At 47.8% G+C, this 16016-nt stretch overlaps 1 protein-coding gene across 1 annotated transcript in view; it reads right to left on the bottom strand.

Moving 5' to 3' along the window:
* LOC124977270 (fer-1-like protein 4) overlaps window positions 1–13469 on the bottom strand; it is a 42459-nt gene extending 28990 nt beyond the window's left edge. Inside the window, 22 exon segments of the mRNA XM_047540712.1 lie at window positions 3870–3986; window positions 4060–4147; window positions 5484–5584; window positions 6028–6148; window positions 6226–6421; window positions 6609–6717; window positions 7016–7377; window positions 8003–8189; window positions 8277–8460; window positions 8575–8734; window positions 8995–9079; window positions 9159–9221; window positions 9485–9616; window positions 9733–9793; window positions 10257–10427; window positions 10732–10773; window positions 10965–11025; window positions 11028–11055; window positions 12402–12501; window positions 12599–12687; window positions 13059–13114; window positions 13391–13469. Coding sequence (XP_047396668.1) covers window positions 3870–3986; window positions 4060–4147; window positions 5484–5584; window positions 6028–6148; window positions 6226–6421; window positions 6609–6717; window positions 7016–7377; window positions 8003–8189; window positions 8277–8460; window positions 8575–8734; window positions 8995–9079; window positions 9159–9221; window positions 9485–9616; window positions 9733–9793; window positions 10257–10427; window positions 10732–10773; window positions 10965–11025; window positions 11028–11055; window positions 12402–12501; window positions 12599–12687; window positions 13059–13114; window positions 13391–13469 — 2592 coding nt within the window.
* Between the last annotated feature and the right edge of the window lie 2547 nt (window positions 13470–16016).

Here is a 16016-nt window from a genome sequence, read left to right as displayed (position 1 = left end):
CATTGTATGTGTGAAAGGAAAAAACTAAATTTTTTAAAGAATCAGTGGAGTGGTTCACTACCAGTCTGGATGTAGAAGGTTGCACAAGACTCGCGGTCACCCTAACAACAAAAATAACCCAAATAAATTGCAAAACAATGTTTTAAAAAATACATCAGAGACAAGAAGATCCAAAGAAACCCAATGAAATAAATCCAGAAAGTGATGAATTCTTCATAGGTGAAGAGAGATCTACAGATGCTCCCACCTCTGGCAGAGGTGGAGTTGTAAAAAAGGAATCAGGTCATGAATGGAGTAAAGAGAAACTATCCAACTTCTAAGAAATCTTTAATGCTGCATACCAGATGAGAATCCCAAGGACCCAGCCACAAAACAAGCCTTTTCCACCTACCAACTCCCTCCTAAGGACCTTCACCTAGAGCTAAGGGGAGGTATGCAAGTAGTTGGGATAAGAGATCCTCCTTAGGGGTTTCTTGCAAGTGCAAAGTAACCAACTACCTTTAGAAGAAAATAAAAGGACCGATGAACTCAAAGAAATCCATCAGTGGTCCTCTGGGATTTAAGCTTTTGCAGGCAGAGAGTGAAGCTGAAGGGCTGAGGGAACACACTGCCCCAAGGCTAGCAAATACTGAAGGCTCAGCTGGAGAGCCCAGAGAAAGCAGGGAAGCATTCCAGACTTTCAGTGCCGCAGGATGGGAAAACAGGACTAAGAGTTAGAGGCGTAGAGGGAAGGAAACAGAAGTTACAAAACAAGGAGAACTTGCCTGTAACCCCAAACCTGTCAGGTGGCCTGTAAAACAGGGAGAAGGTGCCGTAATCAGAATGTTGGCAGTTGGGATGAGAACAGAGATTTCTGGAATCTTGTTAGTTCTCAATTCTAGGACTGGATGAAAGGAGAGTCCCATCCCATCCTCAAAACATTTGAAGCCAGAGGTGAACTGAACCTAAACAAGTTCACAACAAAATCCAGTTCAAACACAAAGCATGACAGACTTCACTCCAGATGCCTGATGTGAGGAGGGGAATGACACTTTCTGGAAATAAATATTATTTATTTTAGTTTACTGTTCTTTTATACAAAAATACAGACATGTATAGCAAGTACAAAACCAACCTCAGCAACTCAGTGAGACCCTGTCTCTAAATAAAATTTTTAAAAGGACTGGGGTGTGGCTTAGTGGTTAAACCCCTCTGGATTCAATCCCTGGTACCAAAAAAGAACACTTGGGATGTCACTCAGTAGTAAAGTGTCCCTGGATTCAACACCTCCCACAAAAAAAAAAAAAAAAAAAGACAGGAAAAGTGAAAAATACGACTCATGATCAAGAGAGAAAATAACACATAAGACACATAAGATAACTCAGATGTTGGAATGATTAGATGGGGCATTAAAATACGTGTGATAAAAATTCTAGGGGGCTGGGGCTGTAGCTCAGAGGCAGAGCACTTGCCTAGCATGTGTGAGGCCCTGGGTTCGATCCTTAGCACCACATAAAAATGAAACAAATAAAATAAAGGCATGCTGTCCATCTACAACTATTAAAAAAAAAAAACTTTAAAAAAATTCTAAAGGTTACATCAGGGAAAGTACACAAGAGCTAAAAGATAGGTCATCTCAGGAAACACTTGAAAACTGAAAATAATAAAAATTATTGATTCATTCAAATTACAAGATAGACCAAATATTTAAAGTTCTTTTAAGAATGTAAAGCAATGCCACTCTTCTCACTAACTTTTTTGTTTTGGAGATTATAGTTTTGTAGGGATTTTTGTTTGCTTTTTGTTGTGGTGGTTTTTTTTGTTTTGTTTTGTTTTGTTTTTGTTTGTTGTTGTTTTTGTTGTAGTACCAGGGATTGAACCCAGGGGCATTTTACCATTGAGCTACATCCCTAGACTTTTCTAATTTTTAATTTTGAGACAGGGTTCTGTTAAGTTTCTTGAGACCTCACTAAAACTCTGAAGCTGGTCTGGAACTTCCAATCCTCCTTCTTCAGCCTCTGGAATCACAGGGAATATAGGCCTATGCCATTATGCTTGGCTATAGCTATTTTTTATAAAAACATATTATCTATGTTAACAATATAATATATTTAATGAAATAATAACCATTGCTTTATTTTTCAGGATTTTTAATTTTCCCTTTTTATTTACTTATTTATTTATTGGTACCAGGGATTGAACCCAGGGGCTCTTAACCACTGAATCACATCCCAACTCCCCCCCCACACTCTTTTTTTTTAAGAGACAGGGCCTCACTGATTTGCTTAGGGCCTCATTAAGTTGCTGGGTCTGGCTTTGAACTTGAGATCCTCCTGCCTCAGCCTCCAGAGCCACTGTGATTACAGAGGTCCACCACCATGCCCGGTTTAGTTTTTCCTTTTTAATTCATGTAATGGTAACAAAGTCTATATAAACAAATGTTCTTTGGGAAACCCAATAATTATTAAGGACATAAAAGAGTCCTACGAAGAAAAAGTTTAGTTCGAGAATCACTGCTCTACAGAAACTCTAACCCTTGCATATCAGGACGTGTGCCAAAATAGTCTTGGAAAACATTATTTTTTCTTTTTTGGTACTGGGCTGGGACCCAGTATTGGTAAAGCACTGAGCTACATCCCCAGGCCCCCCTTTTTTTTTCAATTTTTTTTTAGTTGTAGATGGACACAACACCTTTATTTTGTTTATTTTTACATGGTGCTGAGGATAGAACCCAGAGCCTCACACAAGTTAGGCAAGCGCTCTACCACCGAGCTAACACCCCAGCCCTCCCAGGTCGTTTATAAATTTTTATTTTCAGACAGGGTCTCACTAAATTGCTGAGGCTGGCCTCCGACTTGCAACCCTTCTGCCTCAGCTTCCCGAGTTGCTGGGATTATAGGTGTGTGCCACTGTGCCCAGCTCAGAAGCATTGTTTCTAATGACCAGCAATTAGAAACAATTTGCAAATCCATCAACAGTACAATATATTAGTAAATTATAGTATATTCACATAAGGAAATATTATACAGGAATGAAACAAATCACAAAATTATATATTATTATTACAATATCATATATTATATACAATACTATATAGCACGGAGACAAATTACATCTACATGCAATGATCTGGATAAATCTCACGTACATAATATTAAATAAAGAGCAAAATAATATAAGTTTGAAAAACAGCAAAACTAAACTATATTATTTCAGGGTGCATACTTATGTCACAAAATATAGGTTTGCACTACAAATCTAAAAAACAAACCAGGGTTGTAGCTCAGTGGTAAAGCATGTGCTTAGTATGAGTGAAGTCTTGGATTTGAGTCCCAGCACCAAAAAAAAAGCAATTTTGCACTAAAATTCAACATAAATTCTCTAACCTTTCTCTCTTTCCAACACTGTCTCCCACATGCCCAGGCCCCCAATTCTAATTCTAGGCATTGGCACATATTGTGCATTACTTGCTAAACCCCAACTTATCCTTCAAAGTTTGAAACCAATATCTGACTGGTTTGGAATTCCAATCTCACTAAGCCTGTTTCTGCTCCTTTCAAATGGGGTAAACTCTTCCCAAGTTTGTTGGAGGAATAACACAAGCTAACATTTGCAGATGCTTAGCCGAGAAAATATTCTCCCTTTCCTTTCAAACACTTTATTCGGAGTTTCAGACCAGGGAGGTCTGCCTGAGGGAATTTCCTCTCAAATCTGCATCCAAAGAGATCTTGAATGCACCCTGAATCCCTGCTGAACCCTAGAACTCTCTTCCTCACCCTCAGTCTTTCCAAAAGAATAATGTTACCTCACACCTGCCCAGAAGACTCTGGATCGTCAAAAAGCTTAGGGGGAAGGGTGTATAGGGCAGGCAGATGGGGTGTGGGCATTACCTCCTGAGCCAGAAAGCGCAGTTTTGCAAGGAGCTTCCTGGCCAATGTCACCTTCTTTCGCACGTTGGCCTGTCTCAGACCCCGTAAAAGCCGCAGTCCTTGCTTTGCCAACAGGTTCTGTAAGCGCAAGAAGAGAGCGTGAGTGGAGGGTTCTAGCTAGGTTCCCCTGCCTTCCTTCCCCTGCCCATACCAGGCTGTGCATCAGCAGTTTCCCTCGGCATCGATCCAAGGTGTTGGGCTGGGTCATCGTCCTACGCTCAGCACTGCGGCAAAACTGTCTGCAGGGAGAGAACGTGTGCACACCAGGGGCATCAAAGGAGAGAACATGGGCTCTTGGGGCCACTGCCCTCAGAGCAGGCCTTCCACCCCTCACTCTCTCAGCTCTCTTAGCTTTGCTCTCCCTTAATAAGGAAGAGATGCCCTTCCTTACCAAAGGTGATTATCTGCATTTGGACTAACCCATATTCATCAAGGACAGCCTTTCCTCTGAGCCACACAACTCCCCAATATTCAACTACCCACTGTCAAGTACCCTAGCTACTTCAGGTGTGGCCAATGGACCAATAGCATTGGTATCACCTGTGTGCTTAGCAGAACTGCAGAGTCTCAGCCACACGCAGAGCCTACTGCATCAGGATGTACATGTTTACATCCTGGGGGACTGAAATCGGAGCTCACCTGTGGTTTAGTCTCCACCTGGTTGACTAAAAGATGGTAACATGCCTGTTCCCCTGCCGATGTGGTAGGCTCCTTCATCTTTTTCATGTCAACTTCACAGTGCCCTGCCCTCTTCACCTTTTATAAAATTGCAACCATCTTTGAGGTACTTTTCCTTCATTTACTCCCTTAACACTTATCTTTGTTTTCATGCTCATTATCTGTGTTTTCTAACCCCTACCCTCACCCCATGGGAATATAAGTTTCAGGGATTTTCCTAAGCAGGAATGCTTTTTCACTGATATCTCTGTACCAAAAAAAATCTGGCATAGCAAGTACCATAATTATTTATTGAATAAATAGACAACACTTTTGAGAATAGAGTGTGAAAGGGGCTTAAGTGCCTGGAATTATGGTTTTGGAATTTGGGGTAGTGAAGGTAAAAGATGGAAGCAACCAGAACATGTTTACTTGATTACAGCAATAACATGATAAAAGTAAGGCTCAGTTGAGGATGCAGGAGACAAAGTGGACAACAGCAGAGTCAATTCCTCCAGGAGGTGAGAGGAGATGAAATCAAGATCACAGCTGGGATGCTTCATCCACTGTAACAGGAAGGAGAGAGAGCAGAGAGATGCACAGCTGGCCAGGTAGTGGATTAATTGGAGGAAGGTGAGGATTCTGTTTCCTCCATAAAGTAGGAGGCAAGGGAAGCAGTATAGGTCTCTCAGAGCCAGAGAAGGAGACCTTATGGAAGGTGGCAGCAGAAGCTAAGGATCTAGAAACATCCCAACTCCCCCAAATCTCCATCAGACTTCTCAATACTTAAAATTGTCTCCTGTAAAGTGCTGAGCAAATGCAGCTTCAGGTCACCCTTGGGTCCAGACAGTCACCGAGTCTCCTCCACACTGGAACAGACCCAGGACCAACAGCTCTAAGCGCTGTCTCTTAGCTCACCTGCTCCCAGCCACTAGTTCCTCCAAAGCCTGCTTGAGTCGTGTGCAGGCACCCAGTCCTGGTCTGCGCTGCATCTTCTCAACCTCCTGCAGTCCCTGGTTCTGTAGGGCAGTGAAAGGGTCAAAGTCTTGAGGGTCTCAGGCACAGGAACCCACACCCCCATCTGGAGGCCCCATCACCACCTCCTCACACCTCCAGACCTGCCTTTCTTTGGCTCCATGGGATTCATGGTTCCATTCTTCTACTGCCTTAGTGATTCCACCCCAGAAGCTCTACCCTAACCCCTTCACCCTGCCCTTTCCTGGATTCAACTATTCTGAATCCCTGTCCTCTATAACTTTGGTCCCCTTAATTCCCTTCAGTTTGCCCAGAAACTGTGTTCTTTGTCCACTGTGTTCTTTGGTGCTCTGGTCTTGCACCAATAAGGTGTTGGCTCCCTTGTGCTTCTCCCGTTAGCTTCCTTTGGTCGCTCCCTCAAGGGCCAAAGTGTCCCCAGCATCCCTTTAGCCCTGCCTCTCCCTCTGGGCACTGGCCTTGCCCTCACCAGCCTCTCAGCCACTTTGTGCACACAGTTGCTGCTCTGCAGGCGCCATGTGTAATCTTCCCAGCAGCTCCACACATGCACGCAGGGCTTGCGGTGACGCAGGGGCAAGCAAAGGTATGGTCTGAGCCAGACAGAGAGGAACTGAGGCTTCGGCAGGTGTCCTGAGTATCTGGCAACCTCCCAACACCTCCCTTAGACTCATCAGGAGAACTTACCCCACTGCCATCTACAGGTTCAGGTCTCTGAGCAGGAGTTCCCAGCTCCTTCTCCTCTTCCAGACCAGTCCCCATATCTTCGGATTCCAGCAGAGGCTGAGCTTCCCCCAGGGTGCCCTCAGTTCTCTCCCCAGTCCTGGACCCTTGACCCAATTGCTCCTCTCTGCGGCCTGCACAACCTAGCCTCAGAGCAGCAAGAGTCAGCAGGCCAAGGTGGAGGGTCAGACCCCTCCCTCAGTCACTGCTGCCTCAAGAGAAGTCAGAATCCACCCTTACTGAAGGTCAATAGCCCCTTCCAGGAGCATACAGTCTGAAATCAATGACTACCCACAAAACATGAACCTCGGGTTCAGCTAGGCCACACACCAATGGAAATCTCGAAGCTGATGGGCTGCAAGGTCATAGAAGGGTCAATCATGGTGGCCTCAAAGAGCACGCCAAAAAGCAGGAAATCTTCACAGGGTGCCAGGGCATTCTGGGGAAGGGAATCAGACTGGAGTCAGCCCCTGGCCTCCCAGGGAGCTACCTGGACTATGCTTGGCCACAGTGTTCACAGAAAAACATTGCACCCAAGGCCCAGAAGTCACTGCAGGTATCCTATGCCCTCTCTACACCTTGCAGCCTCAATACTTTGGCTCCAAGGGATTGGTCAGTCTCCCTCCACCCACTATGCATACAAACCCACCCAAGTCCCCAAATTGAGACTCCGCCATGGTGTTTAATGTCTGGGAATGGATTAAACCTCCAAAGCTGAGAGCGACCCCAGCTCCCACCTCTGGCAGGGGCAGCAACTCCTCCACCTCGACCTCCATAGCACTAGGAATCTCAGGAGATTCTGCACTGGAGCTGGTGTCCACTTGCTTCGGAACCCCGGTTGGGATCTGTCCCCGCCTGGCTTTCTTCTTCTTCTTTCCGGTGAGTCGGGACAACCTGGACCCCTGGAGGGCCTGAGGGGGCTCAGGCTCAGTTCTCCCTTCAAACACCTCCAGGGACACAGCCACCAGAAGCCGACCGCGGAACCAAATGCCTTGGCCAACGCCTTCATTGAGACTTTGAAGACCATCCCGGACCCCCCTGCTAGGGGGCGAGCCATAGAGGGGTATCCAGGCTGGGCCAAAGGTGGGGTTAAACCCGGCTGTGTGGGACAAGAACAGGGTTTTAGAGAGGAGCAAAGGCAGGTGGGTACTAAAGTATTCTACAATCCATACCCTTATCTCCTCCAAGTCCTGGGGTCGGGGTATGGGTAGGAAGGAATTCAGCAACTCCGGAAGGGAACAGCTCCAGACCGCTGTAGAGGACCACCTGGGTGCACCTCGAAACCAGCTGGGCTCCCAAAAGCGAAGCTAATCGGTGAAGTTCGGCCTTTAGGGGTCCACCAATTGGTAGAGCCAAATCTCCCGAGGTAGAGCCGGGATGGGGCGGGGCTACGTGTGATAGGGTAAGGGGCTGGATGAGTGCAGCAGACTTGTTTCCGTGAGTGTAAATCCGTAGAAAGATCAGGGCAGGCGTGATTACTGGATGTGTAACTGTGGTCAGGTTAGAATCCAACCAAGGGTGGGGTTTGCTGTCGGGTTGGGACGACACGTGAGGCTCCGAAGGGCGGGACAGCTCATTTTGTCCGGGTGGACCTGACTCCCTAAGCCGAGCTGGGTCCCGAGGAAGGAGCGACCCGGGCGCTGAGAGACCGAGGCTAGTTGAAGCAGGATCTGGGGTCCACAGGGCCCCAGAGCCAGCAGCCTGTGCAGGCCAGCTGCACTCACCCGCGCGGCCGGGGTGGGAGATCTGCTTCAAGTCCAGCACGTGCGTGGCGAGGGCCACATCAAGCAGGGGCGCGTCGTCCCGCAGCTGCAGGCGAAGTCCGCGCGTCAGCGGTGGGAACAACTCCACAAAGTTCAGCTGCTCGTTCCACTCGGGCGCCGCCGCCTCGCTGCGCACCGACGTCTCGCCCTGAAGACGGAGGGAAAGACAGACCGAGAGGGTAGAGCAGGTGATCAGGGCCTGAGTCGCGGCGGAGTGGGCACGCAAGCGACTTACCTGCTGCCCCAAGAAGGACACCCGTACGTAGGGGTTCAAGAGGATGCGCTGGTCGTGCAGGGTGCGGGCCAAACTGCCTAGTAGCCCCTGACGCAGTGCTGGAAGCCCCTCGGCGCGGTAGACCCGCACGCGGAGCCGCGCCCACGGCCTCTCTGCTCGTATCCCGCGCGGCAGGAGCAGGTTCCTGGAGGAGCAGGGAGGCGAGAGGTGGCGAAGTAGGAGAATCTGCCCCTCCGTTTTCTCCGCGCCCCCGAGCCCACACCTGGTCCGATTCTCCCCTCCCCTCACCCCAACTCACTTCTCGATGTCTGAACTGTGCCCTGGGCCCAGGACTGGCAGTTGAGGGGGCAGGTCTCCGCGTGCCCTCACGGACAAGGTGACCTTAACGAAACCCTTAGTCCCGGCGTGGGTGTCCTGGGGGTCATGCAGAGGAGCCCATTTTTGATAGAAGTGGCCATCTAAGGCAGAAAGACGAACCAGGAGTCAGGGGTCAGGGGACAGTGGCGGGATGCACCAGGCGATCATAGGGCTGCGACCAGAGCATTGGACAATGGCCGGGGGTTCCTGTCTGGCTTAGTAGGGAGGAGTGAGAGTGTGTGGAGTGTCAGTCTTCACAAGAGATGACTCTCAAAAGTTGGCGCACAGGAGTCCGTACGGAGTCACTGCTGTGAGAGCCCTGTCCCTGCAGATGAGTCTCAATAAGCGGGAAGTTCAGTACCTGGCTGGTCGAAGACAATGCCCAGGTCCATCCTGAAGGTGCCTATCCGGGTGGCCATAAAGGGGAGGGACTGCGAATGGAAAACCTGGGGGGAAGTAGTGTTAGTCCTGGAGCGTCGGCGTTCCCCCTTTTCTAAAGGAAATATCTCCTCCTACTCTTCTCACCGTGATCTCCAGCAGCAAGTCTTGAAGGCGAAGCTGGGTCTCATGAAATTCGAACAAGAAGTACTGGATTGAAGTGGGGGTAAGAGAAAGGTAGGGAGGTGAGAGAAAGTTAGATGTGAAGAGCTTTCGCCGGCTTGCCCACCCCCTTGTAAAGAGAATACGGTACTTCCCCTTGGACTGAGCCTCTTTGCACCTTTTCCCTTGATGAGCCCGGTCCCTCCACATTCCAGACTCTTTCGCACCCAGGCCACGCCTCCTCTGAGGACGGTTTCTATTTTGGTCCCGCCCACTCTCTCAGACTCCCCGCCTTCATTGTTCTTGCACACCTCGTTGTAGAAGGGGCAATTGGTCCCACGCTGTGTGGCCGTGGCACGGCGCTGCTCCCCAACGCACACTGCCACATAGGGGTTAATGTTGACTCCCACTAGTTTCTGGGCCTCCAGCACGGTGACCCCTACCTAAGAGGTGCAGAAAAGGAGGAAAGGAAGTCAGACCTATCTAGGTAGGGGAAGGAACGTGTGCACACACAGAATGAGGGTTCCACAAAGTTTTGGGCCTGGGAGGAGAGCAGTACCTGGAAGTCCTGTGCTCTGGACATTTGGAAAGGATCCCCACCGGCCTGGCCGTGGGCTCGGCTGTGAAAAACTTAAGGTCAGCTCTAGCTTCCCCATTCCCTCTCAACATACACACTTGGTTGATGCTCGGGATAAGGTCTTTTGTTCCTTATAAACTTTTGGATTCTGAGTCCTTTGGGGCTTGTCTTGCCTTACCTACATCTCAAGCAAGCCCACACCCAGAATTTGACTAACTCCTGAAGCCCTGAATCCATTTATTTGTTCAACCAAAAATTTATTGAGCACCTACTATGTGCCAACACTATTCTAAGCACTAGGGACACTGCACTTATAATTGTGTGAGCCAGTGTAACTGATTTTGACCTTGAAAGTGGCAGTGTCTATGCCCTGAGTGACCCTTGACCCTTTACCCATATTCTGGGACCATGCTTGTGAGGGTGCGCGGGTGTGGGTCCACATGTGTGAATGATGAGACTGACTCATGGACAGGGTGTGGAAGCAGTCACATGTGAGTACAAGTTACCTCTTGAGGGGGCTGAACACAACCCCAGAAAGCTCCACATCAGGCTCATCTTCCAGGTCCAACTCCAGCTCCAGCTCCAGCTCATTCTCATCATCATCCTGTGGGCCTAGGCTTCGAGCAAGCCTGCGGCCCAGAGCTACTGCCCGCCGCTCCAGCTGGGCCTCCCCTGGCCTAATAGAAAAGCCCTCAAGAGACATGCCTGGGACCTGTTACCCATCTCTGGGCATCTTTTGGCTTTTTGACCAAAAACCCCTGACCCATGACCCCTGACCCTTGGACTGACTCCAGTGATCTCAGGACAGATTCCCAACCCTGAGAGCTCTCTAATTCCCAAATTGACTCTGATTCTAGAACAGATCTCTGACCTTGGAATTGATTCAGTCTGATACCTGACCCTCAGGTCTAAGCCCATGTTACTGGCTCCTAACCCTAAGACCTGATCCCAGTGATCCCAGATCATCCCCCACATACTTACTCCAGCTCCTGGAAGCCCACATTGTGGATGATCAACTCTGAGCTGGGAGGAAGAAAATGAGGGGAGTGAGGGAGGGCAAGATCCAAAGACAGAGCTGCAACCCGAGCAGCATGGGTTCAAGAGTCATATCATCTGGCAGATTCAGAGTGAAACGAGGTACCACTTCTCCCTTTCCAGGACCTGCCTAGACTGGGACCACCTGGACTGGGATCATTGGGCTTTGCTTAGGTTACCTATCCCGGATGAGTGCCCCGAAGTCCTCCTCTGCCCAGGCTCCAGCAGCGCCCTCTGGGGCTGATACTTCAAGTCAAGCTCCACATGGATCTGAAAGTAGATAGTGTAGTACTCCTCAAACTGTCCTAGGCCTGAGAGGCCCAAGGACAATGCCTTTAACTCCATCTGTAAACACAGACCCTCCTACACTGCAACTAAAGTGACTTGTGGCTCTTCTCTAATTATCAATAATGTTGACTCTTCACAATCTTGCTAAGAATTTAATGAGCAAGCTACTTCTCGAGCAGGTCAAATACAGCTCCAAAATCTCCTACTGCTCTTACGAATCCCTTACTGTGATCTTCGCAGTTCTGTATGGCCTGGTCCTTGCCAACCAGTCCAGCTCCACCTCATTGCTGGTTCTGCTCTTGCTCTACTGTCTATCTATGCTGCCTGAGGACACTTGGACTTTAGCATATTGGGTTCTTTTGCCTGGACATTCTTCCTTTCACTTAATACCTGTAATGCTTGAGCTCCAAGCTTAAGCATTATTTCTCAGAGAAACTTTTCTGACCTCAAAATAGATCTCATGTCCTGTTATGCACTCTTCCAGCTCCCTGACAGCATTCAGTTGCAATTTTACATTTATTTGTGTGGATATTTGTTTAATATTAGGCTAGGGATCTCCAAGAGGACAATTCCATGTCTGGGTTTACTCCCTACTGAATCCCCCTTGCTCAGCACCACACTAGGCTCATAAGAGCTTAACCAGTGACTACAGAGTGAATGAAAAACTCAACACTTGCTATAATTCCACATAATGTAGGAAAACAGCTTAGAGATGCTAATAGCTTGTTCACATTCTCCAATGAGAAACTGTCAGATGAGAGATTTCAAGCCACATCCACTTCTAGGCAATATGAGCTTCTGTGAAACACCAGGAAAATTCGTCACATGCTTAATTCCAGCAGTTCAGGAGACTTAGGGAGGAGAATCAAAAGTTCAAAGCCAGCCTCACTAACTGAGCAAGGCACTAAGAAAATCAGTGAGACCCTGTCTCTAAATAAAATATAGAAAAGGACTGGGGATGTGGCTCAGTGGTTAAGTTCCTCTGGGTTCAATTCCTAGTACCCAAAAAATTTTTTTAATTAAAATTAAAAAAAGAAAAGAAAATTCAGCCAGGTGTTCATCTTTGTCTCCCACTAGAAGTGAGTCTACTCCAGGATCAGAGAGCAACAGAAAACTTATCTCCCTTTTGCCACACCCTGGGGCCTAGAGTTGAACCAGGTTCTGGCCCACATCATACTCAGGCAGGGACTGCAATGAAAGGAGCCCTAGCAGTGGTGGCAGTTGTTACCGCTGCTGTCTGGGTCTTGGTTTCCCTGGGTAAAATGGAATCCTCTATCTAGAGGGGGTCTCAGGCTTGGGGGTGGCAGACTGGTGCTGATGAGACTCACAGGGGACACTCGCAGGTTTTCATCCACTAGGGCCTCCCGTAGCACCAAACGCCCAGCACTCTGTAGTTGCTGCAGGGAGATCACCAGGGTCCCCAAAGGCCTAGGGGAGTAGCATGACACAGAAGAGTGTCCCAGGGAAATGTCAGCAAGTCACTGCCAGTCCCTCCTGCATCCCTGGCTCACCCAGGCCTACTCACCTGGAGCTGAACACACGACTGCAGTTGACCACCTGCACAGATAGACTTTCCCCAGTGAGTGGAGCCCCATAATGGGGCCAGCGGAACAGCTGGGGATAGGAAGAAGCTTGTAACACCCACGGTTGGGCTGACCCTTATTCCTAATCCATCCCTATTCCCAACCCTGAAATTGAAGCCAGCCCTCCAAACTTGGAGCTAATCCTAGGACTGATCTCCCAAACGTGAAATGATTCTTCCAACCTGGGAGTGACTACAAGCAGGTGATCTGGAGCTAACTATCAGTCAAGAACCAATGCTGCCAGTCTTGGAACTGACTCATCCCAAACTGGGTCTGACTTCTCAAGTCTGTTACGGACCCCGCTTCCAAGACTACATCTCCCCAATTCCAGTAGCGAGCCCAGGATGGACCTGGAAAGGAATCAGCCCAGCTTTTACCCATCTGGGAGCCATCTATACTGACCTCACTGACATCAGCTTCTTGACCACAATGAATTTTTCTTGTTTTCTGGGTAAAACCTGTTCAGAACTGGAACTAGTCATTTATCAGCCCTTCCCCCACATAAAAAAGTCACATGCCTCTCCCACCCTGGGTCCAGTGTCCATTCCCCACTAGATTCACATTTAAAGGAAAGAGGAAGTTGGGAGAGGGAAAGAGGCAGAGGGTCAGAGACATTAGGTAGGGGAAAAAGGAGACAAGTTGTACAGATGGCCAGGAATTGAGTTGGAGGTCTGGGAAATGGAGGATTAGAGGGCCAGTTCCCAAAATTCTTACAGCATTCTTGCAAGCCTCACCCCGAAAACTGAGCTTCACTTGTCGGTCATGAGTGCCTGGAAGCCCTGTTAGTCTCCTCACACACACGGTCAGAGCCATGGTCCCAGTGCCACTGGCTCACCCTTTGCCTGCCTGCCCACCCAAATCACCTCTGACTCACTGGACTCACCCAGCAGGTTCAGCAATCCCTGCCCTTTAGTCAAACACTCAGGCATCAGACCTGAGAGTGATGGGTGGGGATGGAGGGAGAATGGAGAGGTTGGAGTAAGGTCCCTGTGGTCAACTCAGTCCTTCCTGCCTTCATTAGCTATGAACTGGTCAAAACTCCACAATTCCTCCCATTCTTGTGGGGTGGGAGTTGAGACAAGGTAGGAATGGAGAGAACAAGACCCCAGTCTAGTTCTGGCTAGCCTATGAGGCCTCAAGGGCATAGATCTTATTTGTTTCTTGTTCATCTTTGTGTTCTCAATGCCCAGCTCAGAATCAGTTTTCATTTTATTTATTTTTCCCAACTCAGAATATGATACACAGTTAAAACATTGTCTGGGTAAATGGATGAATTAATAAATGGAATCCCCTAGTCCTTGCCCGAGTTTTATGGAATGAGTCACTAGCTTGGGCATAGTAGTTGTTCCATATGCTTCTTTATTTAAATTCTTTTAAAAGTCTTTTTTAGTTGTAGATATACATAATACCTTTGCTTTATTTTTATATTTATTTTATGTTGTGTTGAGGATTGAACCCAGTGCCTCACACATGCCAGGCAAGCGCTCTACTACTGAGTCACAACCCTAGCCCTCCATATGCTTCTTAACCAGAAGCAAGAGGTCCTTAACCTGGGGTCCTAGGACTCCAGTGGGATCATAGATGGGCTCCAAGGAGTTAGTAAACCTTTAAAATAGTCTGTAATTTTTAAAAAAAATTTTAGGACAGGGTCTCAATAAGTTGCTTAAAGTTGCTGAGGTTGGCCTTGAACTTGCAATCCTCCTGCCTCAGCCTTCTGAGCCACTGGGACTATAGGCATGCACCACCACAGCTTGTAAAATATGAAGTATGTGTGCATTTTCTGGGCATAAAGTTCCTAGCTTGGGTTAATGACTTTTAACAGTTGTGCAATAATTATGCTCAAAGAAGGAATTAATATGTCTCATAATGGGTGACAAAAACTGTGTTGAATGAATTGGGGATTGAACCCAGGAGTGCTTTACCCCTTAGTTACATTATCATTTCCTTTTGTTGTTGTGTTGTTGTTGAGGACCTGGTTAAGTTGACTGAAGCTGGCCTCAAACTTGCAATCCTCGGGCCTCAGTTTCCAAATCACTGGATTAAAAAGATGCACCACCATGACTTTTAAAATATGAAGTATGTGTGCATTTTTCTATTTACTATACTCCTACATGCAGGACTTGTGCTCTACTCTAGAGGATAGAAGGTGAGTCAGATGTGTTTCTTTGTCTCCAGTAGCTTCATGGACTCCAATGATAAAACAATCTAGAAATACCATGTGGCAGTAGCCACCACTATAGGAAAGGGTCGGGCCTGGGGATCTGAGGAGGGAGGGCAGAGGGGTTTCCCAGAGGAGAGAGTTTTGAGTACAGGGCTTTGAGGACAGGAGTTGGAAGCAAAGACAGACATCTAAGCAGTGAAGAGGAATGCAGGATGTTTTCTGGGGCACATGATTTGCTCAGTTCGACCTGAATACAAGGAATTCAGGGCAGCAGTAGTAGATAAGATTAGACCTTCAGAGGAACTAGGTCTTGCTGTGTGGCTTTAAGCTACAGATGATTCCTCCTCCTTGTGCTTCAGCTTTCCCACTTCAATATTAGGGTTGGAAAGTCCTGGTTCTGCCTTTTTCCCAGTTATTAGGTATTCAACTGAGTTTGGGAGTCTATAAAATACAAGACAATGGGAATGGACTGTTCCTTTTCTAAGAAAAGACTAGGTTAGACCTTAAGCTCCTAGATGTTGGGGGAGGGTTTCATTTGTCTCTTTTGGTAGACAAGGGACAATGGTACCCAAAAGGGTTCACAAACAGGAAGTGGTGGAGAAAGGGAGACAGATTTGGACCAGAATTTTTAGTTTGCAGTGCCTTGGTCTTCCTTTCTTTCTCTCCTGGGCTCTGTGGTATCTAATCAAGTAATGCATTGATGTCACCTCTCTGGAGCCTGGCACAAGCACCTCCCCTTGGGTTATAACGCATCTTAACAGGCTGTACCTGTGCCTCCACCCATCTAAGAACTGCCACTTTCACTTCCTATCATCTACATAAGGTATGATGTGATGGAAAGAGTAATGGGTTGGAAAGCAGATATTGGAATTCTAATCTGTCACATATTGTGTGGTCTCAGGGAAGTCCTTCCCCTTTCTGGACCTTTGTCTGTGTAATTTGTGCAGGATGCTTTTCAAAGTGTGGTCCCTAATCAAGATTACACATGTGGTTGTTAAAATGCACATTTCTGGGCTGGGGAGATAGCTCAGTCGGTAGAGTGCTTGCCTTGCATGCGCAAGTCCCTGGGTTCGATCCCCAGCACCGCAAAAAAAAAAAAAAAAAAAGTACATTTCTGTGTCCACCCCAGAAACATAGTAGTATAATCCCAGGCATGCCTGGGAACCTAATTTCTATAAACTGCTCTACTACTCTGTCAC

This window comes from Sciurus carolinensis, chromosome 2, assembly GCF_902686445.1.
Source record: "Sciurus carolinensis chromosome 2, mSciCar1.2, whole genome shotgun sequence".
In the NCBI taxonomy this organism is placed as follows: Eukaryota; Metazoa; Chordata; class Mammalia; order Rodentia; family Sciuridae; genus Sciurus; species Sciurus carolinensis.
The sequence above is the reverse complement of the archived record's forward strand: the minus strand, read 5'-3'. Positions and strand labels throughout refer to the sequence as shown.